This window comes from Lygodium microphyllum, chromosome 28 (assembly GCF_053477565.2).
Source record: "Lygodium microphyllum isolate KBCC chromosome 28, Lygodium_microphyllum_v1.1.10, whole genome shotgun sequence".
Lineage (NCBI taxonomy): Eukaryota > Viridiplantae > Streptophyta > Polypodiopsida > Schizaeales > Lygodiaceae > Lygodium > Lygodium microphyllum.
The window spans coordinates 20,257,611-20,268,121 of record NC_141162.1 but is presented as its reverse complement, the minus strand read 5'-3'; the positions used below and the strand labels follow the sequence as shown (position 1 = coordinate 20,268,121).

The window sequence follows — 10,511 nt, the reverse complement described above, 5'->3', positions numbered from 1 at the left end:
AGAAGTTTGAGAATTTTCCATTAGGAGAAATTCTCAACTATTCCAATGTGGTAGTGTCAACATCATAAGCTCCTCCAAGGGGGCTAATTTATATATAGCCTATTGTTCTCAACTTAGAACAACTCCATGTAATAATGCCAACATCAAGGGCTCATGTTAAACACCCACCTCATACTTAGTCCCTTATTACATTAGAGATGCATGACTATTATTTTCATACAATTATCACATCATCATGAGCTATTAAGGAGCCATCCCATACATAGCCTATTGTAATTGGGTACAAGGACTATGTTATTCCAATGTGGTAGTGTCAAGTCTTGGAAGGAAGCTACCTTAAATATAACTTAATGTAATGGAGGGGATCAAAACTACATTACTTTCATATAGTGTCAACATCATTAGCTTATGAGGAGAGCCCCCCATAAATAGGTTACCCTTGTAAGAGGTTCTATTTCCATCTGATCATGTCAAGATCATAAGCTTCTTGCAAGGGAACCACTCCATACCAAACTTGTTGCCATGGGCAAGGGAAGCCATGTTAATCCCATTTAGATTGTGTCAACATAATGAGCTCCTTGCCACCCTATACACAACCTATAGCTATCTGATCCTATGTACTGATATACATCAAGTCAATCTCACCTGCTAGTACCTTCTCTCCCACAAAGTGGTAGTGTACCTCAATATGTTTTGTCATGGCATGGAACACAGAATTCCTAGCCAACTGTATACTGCTCGTGTTGTCACAATAAATAACAATTGGACCTTCCACTTGCACATCCAAATCAGCCATTAACTTTTGTAGCCATACTACCTCACATGCTGTAACAACAACACCTCTATACTCAGCCTCTGTACTCAAAAAGCAACGGTGGATTGCTTTTTGCTGCTCCAAGCAACTGCTGCACTACCAAGAGAGAACATGTATCTGCTGGTAGATCTTCTATCAGACATACTACCAGCCCAATCTGCATCTGTGTATCCAAACACCTGTACATCTGTACCTGCCTCATAGAAAAGTCCATAATGTAATGTGGACTTCACATATCTCAATATGAGTCTGATTGCATCCAAATGTGGCTTTCTAGGTACTTGTATAAACTGACTCACAAGACCAACAGCGTAGCTCAAGTCTGGCCTTGTAATGGTCATGTAGATCAAACTCCCCACTATCCTCCTGAACATAGTAGGGTCTTTTATCTCATCCCCAACATCAGCACTCAACTTTACATTCTGCTCCAACAGAACTGAAAGTGGTTTGCATGCTGACATACCATACTTGGACAACATATTCAAGCCATACTATCTTTGGGACAGCCATATACCATCATCACATCTTATCACCTCAATGCCAAGGAAGTACCTTAGCTTACCTAAATCCTTCATCTCAAACTTCTTCAAAAAGTCCTTGACTTCAACAATCCCACTATCACTATCACCTATAATAATCAAGTCATCCACATAGATGACTATGATGACCAAACCTGCATCTCCCTTTCTCACATAAAGTGAGTGATCAGCATCAGAAACATAAAAGCTAATATTGACAAGATACTCTCTGATCTTGTCGGACCATGCTCTAGGTGCTTGCTTGAGCCCATAGAGCGCATTCTTCAACCTGCACACATGCGTATGATGCTCTAAATCTTCATAACCTGCTGGCTGATCCATATACACTTCTTCCTACAAATCACCATGCAAGAAGGCATTCTTCACATCCATTTGCTGCAACCTCCAACCTTTGGCTGCTGCCAAAGCAATCACACATCTGACAGTTGCCATCCTAGCAACTGGACTGAAGGTTTCATCATAATCTATGCCATATGTCTCGACATAGCCTTTTGCAACCAACCTAGCTTTGTACCTACTAATAGAACCATCTGCATTGTGCTTAATCTTATAAATCCACTTACATCCAATAACTTTCTTGCCCTTCGGGCAATGATACTAGATTCCAAGTCTTATTGGCCTCTAATGCAACCATCTCCTCATCCATTGCTGCATCCCAATGAGTATGACCAATAGCATCCTCAAAACAAGTGGGCTTAACATCCTCAACTAGTTTCATCATATAAGCATAATGGTGAGCTGCATAACCTTCAAAACTAAATCTTTTAACAGGGTATCTGACCCTGCTAGATCTGCGTACCACCGGATCACTCAATGGAGCCTTTACATTATTATGAGCTCTCTGTACACCTGGTGTCCTCACTGAAGGAATGCCAAGCTCATCATCCAAGCTCTCTGAGCCACTGAAGACTCCATCAAGAATTGCATCAATGCCTTCTGACACTTTATTCTTCCTTTGTCTTTACTTGTAGTGCTACTAGATGCACCTAAAGATGTAGAGCTACTCCTTAGTCTGGGAGACTAAGGACTACCAGATGATGTCTCTGGTCCACTAAGAGTATGTGATTCTTGCTTTTCAGCCTGCACATGAGTGTCATGATCATCATCATCATCTAACGCATCACCACTTGGTGCATACCAACTGCTCATTTCATCAAAGATGACATCCCTACTCACTCTGAACTTATATGTGACAGGGTTATAACAGCGATACCCTTTTTGCTCTAAAGAGTATCCAATAAAGACACATTTTTCTGCCTTTGGATCAAGCTTCTTCCGTAGCTCATCTGACACATGAACGTATGCAACACAACCAAATACCTTCAAGTGCGATACATCAGGCTTTTTGCCAGTAAAGCATTGTTCATGAGTCATCCCATGAACTATAGCTGTGGGAGATCTGTTCATAATATAAACAGCAGTATGAACAGTCTCAGACAAAAAATGCTTAGGCATATTTTTTTCAGTCATCAAGGCACGTACAACTTCTGCAATATGCCTGTTTTTTCTTTCTGCAACACCATTTTGATGTGGGGTATACCTGCATGTGAACTGTCTCTTTATCCCATGAGACCTCAGAAAATCAATGAACTCATTCGAGAGCTACTCTCCCCCCTCCATCTGACCTCAAGCACTTTACTTTCAAGCATGTTTCTCTTTCAACTGCAGCCTTGAAAGTTCTAAAGTACTCAAACGCTTTTCTTTTCCTTCATAAAATATACCCATAGCTTTTTAGAACAATCATCAATGAATGTGACAAAGTATGAACTGCCTCCAAGAGATACATTTTGTGTAGGTCCCCAAATGTTTGTATGCACAACATCAAGGATATTTCTACTTACATCTATATCATGTAAAAAGGGTTGTCTTGCCTGCTTACCAAACTAACATGCTTCGTATACCTTATAAAATTCTGCAACTCTAAATGTAGGCAAACCTGTACCCGACCCTTTTGACTGCATTAATTTCAACATTTGTACATTTGCATGTCCAATGCATTTGTGCCAAATTTCAATATCTGCAACACCACCTTTTCCTTTAGTATACATTGCAACATTCATAGTAGAAATTTCAGCATTCATAGTAAACATACGTCCAACTCTACTTTCCTTTGCTACCAACCTACACTTATCATTGAAGTCTTCTACAAAGCAACCCTTTGCATTAAATCTGACTTGCAGTCCTTGCTCTACCATTTGACCGACTGACACCAAGTTCTTTGTAATAGATGGCACATGTAATACATCTGAAAGACTCTTTCTCTTACCATCATGCAAGGACAAGGAAACTTTTTCAATATGTAAAATTGGGTGGCATAAATCATCACCCGTCTGCACATAACCTGCATTTTGCAAATCCTACCTCTCCAAACCATTCTGCATGGCTGATCATATGATTGGATGCACCTGAATCAACATACTAAACATCATGTGTTCCCTTTCCTGTAACAGCATTTAGCATATGGTGCATAATAAACAGACGTTCATTTTATCTTCATTCTGTCGTGAAGACGATGCATAGTTTCGTTGCTGCAACTTACCACTGTGAATATCATCTTTCTTAGCATAACATTAGGCTGCAATATGACCTGTTTTGCCATAGTAGTGACACACAATACCAGAGTTGTTAGAGCCTCTGTTCTACCATCCACCTCTTCCTCTAAAGCTCCCCCTGCCTCTAAAGTTACCACGACCTGAAACCTGCATATCTCCAAATTACTGATTCAATCTGTTTTGTTGTTTGTCACTACCACATCCTATACCACGGCCTCTTGAAGAGAACCTGCCACGTCCCCTTCCTGAACTGGAGTAGAAAGATTGAACCTGTCACCACTTCTTTCAGATGTCTCACTCTGCATATTGATCTCTTTAGTGATCATAAGAAAGCCCAGTTTATCGAAATCTAAAAATGGATTTCTAACATATACGGAAGTTACAAAAGACTTCCAAGCCTTTTCATTGTTAAGTCCACCCAAGATAGACGACACCAAATCATCATCATCGGGCATTGCATCAATCACTGCCAATGCATCTGCAATGCTCCTTACCTTCAGTGCATACTCATTGATAGACATCTTCCCTTTCTTCAATGTATTCAACTCTTTCTTGAGTTGAATCTTTCGTGCCTTTGTATTTACGGAAAACATACTTTCAAGTATGGTCCAAGCTGCATATGAATTCTCTACATTTCTAATATGTCCCAGCATATTATTGTCAATTACTGCAAACAACCAATACATGACCTTTTTGTCTTTTGCATTCCATTCCTTCCGTGCCTTCGTCTCTTTTGCAATTGGAGGATCGCTCACCTCCGACTCCTTTTCTTCACCTGAAACAAACTCGTAGAGGCTTTTTCCAATAAGGAAGTTCGTGACACAAAACTTCCATGAAAGGTAGTTGTTTTTGTCGAGCTTCTCAATGATGGGGCTTCCACTGTTCTCTGCCATTATCACAAAACTAATACCAAACAGCAAGCAAATCTTCTACAACCCTCGACCTGTAGTGCACAGCAATACATCAAATAGCCTTTTTTACTGTCTGCTCAACAATACATACAATCTGCAACCTGTTTGCAAATAAACCTTGTTGTTTGCTTCCTGCAAACACCTCAAGAATTACAAATTCGCAATCTGCAATCTGCGCACCCTTTTTCGGTCAAAACAACCGAAATCACAGTGTACCCTGAAACTGCTATCCGCAACCTTGCGACTCTAAAATGGGGCCTGAAACGGCCTCAAATGCCCAAAATAACTACGACATAACCCTAAAGGGCTGATGTACAAAATACACATCGCTCTTTACGCACACTAAATCTCTCTGCAATCTGAGATTTTTGCTCTGCCTTGCTTCCAATGCCTCCACAGGCACTATCCAAGAGAAAGAGTGGAAGGATGGGAGAGCTTCTTACCGGTGGCTTGCTTACTCGAACCTTGCTTCTTCTCCTTCACTTCAGCCTTCAAAATCAACCTCTCAGTGGCGTTGCTCTGATACCATGTCAATAATCGTGTGGTGGAGGGACTTGTTCAAGATGCTGCACCGAACACACAGAATGCACAAGGAGAAGCTCACTCAAGAGACAAGAAGAGAGATGGAGGATAAAACGTTTTTTTGCTAGTTTCTTCTTCTTCCACACACTTTATAATATACACAAAGTATAAATAAGATACAACATAAAGAAAAGTAGCCTACGAAATCAAACAATGCATAACCGACTACACTAGTCGACTGGCGCTATAACTATGCCAGTTGTAAATAAGTATAACAACCTGAATATAATAAGTAATGGGTCAATGCCCATGTGAGAGTCATAATGACCACCGACGTGCTAAGTGTAGACGAGTGGACCCATCTAACCAGGCGATCAATCATCAATGTCCGCATGTGTTGAGCTTGTCATCTCAACAATTACACGCACTGTACCTACAATCCTTGTCCCCTCTTGCAAAAAAACTAGTTATATGGTGACAAAGGTAGACTACTATACATTGCAACCTCAACTAATAGGCCTATGGGAGTTACCATGTTGCAAAAGCTCATGTGTTGGATGAGTTCTTGGTTGCTTGGCTGTGAAAAGCTGGAGTTTTTTACATTTTTCCATATGAAAAGAGAAAATTCACCCCTTATTTTTCCCTATAGTATTCAACATCATGAGCTACTCGCAAGGCACCACATACCTAGCTAGCTAGATATGTGATCCCTCCCTTGGACCCAACCATGCCTAGCTACTCGCAAGGCACTGCATGCCTAGCTAGCTAGATACATGATCCAGCCCTTGGACCCAACCACGCCTAGCTAGGTATGCGTTCTCCCTCACAAAAGCTCATGATGTTATCTTAATTCACAATGTGAGAATTTGTCTAAAACTTAAAAGAGTGTCATAAGCAAGAGCTGTTGCAGCAATCTGAGCCTCTCACAAATGGAGATCTTATTTGATTCTGCGAGATATCAAGTCCAAGATAAACAACAAAGTTTCAAAAAGTTCATAATATTTTGGTGGTCTGTTTGTCAGTTAGACTGCACTAAGTCTCTGCTAAGTACACACATTTTTAAAAAATGTTGAAGAAGCTAGATCAGTCCACCCAAGATGACTGAAGGGCCAATATTTAAGAAAGCACTCACTTCATCCTAAACCAGTAGACCATCAATCTTCAGTTGCCTTATCATGTACTAGGCTCGTTATAGCTTAGCCCTTTATCTTCCTATGGTGTTTCTTCCTGCACCACATCCACCCTCCAGCTTCCCCCTGATGCTGGCATCAGAGTAATGCAATGCACAGGGAAAAGGGTGGAACATGCTGAGGTGGTCATCAGGCAGAGCGCAAGATTCAAAAGTCCAGAATCCAGAAAATGAAGAAGGCAAAAGAGCAGATTGCAAAGCAAAGGAGACAGCCAACTACAAAGGAGGTCATGATGGCAGCAATCTCCTACATTAACACTTGTCTGGGTTATACTGGCTGAGACTGCTGAATCTGCACTGATCAAACAAATACAAAGGAGGTCATGATGGCAGCAATCTCCTACATTAACACTCGTCTGGGTTATACTGGCTGAGACTGCTGAACCTGAACTGATCAGGCAAGAAAGTCCAATTGCTCCTTGTGGAGAGCCAAATGCATAAGACCAGCTCGTGCACCCAATCATGGCATAGGCTTGTGCTGTTCTGCACTCTGACAATCTGGGCCAACGGGATTGTCTACCCTGGAGGGCTCTAGTGCTGAAACAAAAAGCTCAAAGAAACAACAGAATATCTAATTTAGTAAATACCTGCAAAAGCAAAGAGAGGTACATCATCAGGAAATTGAGAACTGAAAAGAGCTGCTGTAGGAAATATTTGCTTGCAACCACATTTTGTCACAGAAGTCTGTTGTATTCCGTTTCGAGCAACTAATATATGTGCTTCTTCTGTGCATAAATGTAGTCACAGAAGGATGAACATGCAAGTTGAATTTTCAGCCATTCATCATACGTTTATCCGCCAGAATGTGTGTTTGCCATGCAGAAGCTAAGTGACTTTCATCACTTGGTGCTTGGAGAACACAAACCTGATGCTCTGCCACACCAGTAAGCTTACCTGCAAAATAACAGCATTTCCTATGGATGATGCTGTATACTGGACACACCAACAGGATCCCCCTGGTACATTGCTGGGACCAGACATGCACTTTTGCTTGGATGAAGCCAAAGCAATCCCATTCCTCCATTCGGCAAATACCTAAGAATACACATTGCACATGTGCCACAAGAACATCTCCTGATCGACAGACTAATACATACTGAATGTTTAGAGCATTATCAAGCGTTTAATACCAGGCTTCATATGTCTCAACAAGCAGCTTTATCAAATGATCATAGATCCTCAAGAATCAATTGTGATTCAAAAGCAAAATATGTAACCTCTACTATGTCCCAACATGATCCTTGTTCATGGGAATAGCTTCAAGATCAGAACACACCAAATACAACATCTTAGCTAGGCAGATGGTCAATCAGGTTATTTTTACACTAGCACTACTTCAGCTGTTTATATGGGCAAACCAACCCAAGACTTGAAAGCTGTCACCTGCTTCCGGCGTTCTTGTGTCATATCAACCCTTCTTTGTGACCGGTGCTTGCTTGTATACAGATCTTTATGATTGTCCCAGTATAGTTTTTTGAATTTGGCTTTGTCAATCCAGAACTTTCGTTCTTCCATGTATGCAATAACATTCAATGCATTTTTAAAATAGCCATATTTGACAAAAAAGGTAAGGAAACCATTGAGCAGTTCCTCGGTAAGTTTCAATGGAGCACTTTCAACCTCTTTGGTAAGCCTGCTGACAATCTCAGCCCACAGTAAGAGTATTTCATTTGCCTTTCCACCTTGGAGAATATATCCACCCAATAGAAAAACATAAGTAGAAGCATCAGGTTCAAGCCCGTACTGTTTCATCCTTTTAATCAACTGTTTTGCATAGAATGTTTCCTTATGTTTACAAAATCCCAGAATGGTCCTGTTCCAGTGATGAAGATTCATTTTAAGGGGAGGATCGCGAAGTGCTACCTCCACCAACTTGCGCATCAAAAAATGTTTTCCATGTTTTTCATAAACAGCCAGAAGTTTGTCAAAGGTTGGCTCCAATGGTGTAATGCCATGCCATTTCATTTCCCGAAAAAGAAGAAACGTGCAGTCATAATCTTTAGATGCAAGATGCATTTCAAGCACAGAGTTATAGAGTGACACATCAACCAAATGGCCGACTTTTCTGGCATCCTCTAGCACAGCCTCAGCCATTAGAGGCTCTGGCGGCTTGCAATAGGCCTTCACCAAATTGCAATATGAAGCAATATCGGGTAGTATATTCTGTTTAACCAGTTCTTGTAAGATGCCATGCACTTCATTTCTCAATTCAAGCTTGAGCAAACCATGAAATGCAGGGCTACAGGGGATGTAATCCAGATCATGAGCGGAGTAAAACTTTCTAAGGAAAGTTGCAGCATCAGCAAATCCTTTATTCTGCACGTGTGCCCTCAGAATGATAGTAAGGGTATCCTTGCAAGGACCCCCCAGGGCTCTCCTCCACTCCATAATGGCCTCGTTCACTTTGACATCACCATTAAGTACTCTGCTGTCTTGTTCAGAAGTGAACCCCAGCACTGGGTTCGAGTACTTGCACCAACATAGCACAATCTGTTCGGCGGCTTTAATCTCCCCTACCTCAATACAGGCCCACAACAAACTGTTGAGCGTAACAAACTGAGGTTTCATCTGTGCTTGTTTCATCCGTAGCAGAATACTCAGAATTTTGTTTATGTCATTCTCTTTCCCTTGTGCTTTGATCAATGAGCAAAACAGGGAACTATTGGGTAGAAGACCAAAGGAAGGCATCAGTCCAATGATCTCCTCTGCCTTTACTGGATCCCCCAGAAATGCACAAGCATGCACAGCCATATTGAAAGCGCCAATGTCAGGCTTCATCAAAATACTTGTTTCAGTTTCTTTCCCATCGCTGAAATGCGCACAGATGTCAAGGAACACTTTGGTGATATAGAAAGCCCCTGCAGGCTTTTGCAGCCAATGTTCCATGACAATCTTCCATACTCCCAAAGGAGGGAAGTGCTGACTCTGCAGCATCAACCTGATGGTGTTCGCAGATTGGTCGAACATCTCTTTCTTCGCAAATGCAAGTGCCAGGGACCCCAAGACATCTGCGTCGACGTAGTCAAGTTTCTCTTCTTTGCAGAGGCGAGAAAGTAGCTTGTGGCCATGGAAGAGGCCAGCGGCATCATCTGCCTTGGAGAAGAGAGAAAACAAACCCCGCACCAAATGCCTATCTGGGAGGCCTCCCCCGATCTTCTTGAGCTTCTTCACGGACAGCCAGGCGTGTTCTGTGTGCTTCTTCTTCAGGGCGTATTCCAATTTGAGGGTGTAGTAGGCTTTGTCGCGCGGGGGGGGTGGGGGATCGCTGGCGGGGGCTGCAGAGAGAGAGCAGAATCTGGAGAGGGATAGGGCAGGGCTAGGGTTAGGGCATGGCCATGGCGATCGCTGCTGAGAGGGGGTTAGCGATGATGACCGTCGGAAGGAGACCAGCAGGGGAGGAAGGGTGATAAGTCGTTTGCTCCCCCGGAGCATCTCTCTGCGCAGCTCATGTGCAGCAAAGCATTTGGTCTCATTCCTAGTAGAACCTCCTAAGTGCTAAGGCATTCTAGTACATATGATGAATCCCACCTCACCATAAGCTTCTCTAAAGGGAGCTACCATATCATGTGCCTTGGGGTTTGGGTGTTTGGGGGGCGGGGGAGGGGGAGGGGGGGCAAGGGGGGCGGTGGCGTGGGTTTATCCTTTGTAGAGGTGGTTGATCGATGACCATGGAGGCAACAAAGAAGTCATTTAAGTAAGCCATTAGCTGTGGACATGATGAAGTCAAAGAAGAATCTTTACTTGAGAAAGCCATATTAATAGGTAAAACCGTGCAAACTCTCCTAGATTGATCCAAGGGATCTGTGCATTCCAATCAAATTAACACATTGATCTTACATACAATCGAGGCGAAATGGTCAGCCATCTCCAAAGCTTTGAAGGTCATGTTGGGGGGTAAAGGCACCTATGCCTAGTCGCCCATGTATTAGTTACATTGATAGTACCCACACTGTGTATTAGTTACACGCACACTTGCACACTGCA

The 10,511-nt window shown here is 42.3% G+C and overlaps 1 protein-coding gene across 2 annotated transcripts; it reads right to left on the bottom strand.

Annotated features, from left to right (window-relative positions):
- Positions 1–6,275: 6,275 nt before the first annotated feature.
- LOC148011222 (pentatricopeptide repeat-containing protein At3g09650, chloroplastic-like) lies at positions 6,276–10,048 on the bottom strand. 2 transcript variants are annotated; one of them, XM_087670585.1, is made up of 2 exons: positions 7,422–10,048; positions 6,276–7,077 (listed from the first exon to the last, which is right to left on the bottom strand). In XM_087670585.1, exon 1 carries the CDS (start codon positions 9,957–9,959, stop codon positions 7,872–7,874), a length of 2,088 nt encoding a protein of 695 aa, XP_087526711.1. In that variant the 5' UTR covers positions 9,960–10,048; the 3' UTR covers positions 6,276–7,077; positions 7,422–7,871. The 2 variants fall into 2 exon arrangements, with proteins under 2 accessions (XP_087526711.1, XP_087526710.1); XM_087670584.1 differs by having other exon boundaries at positions 6,276–7,064.
- Positions 10,049–10,511: the final 463 nt, after the last annotated feature.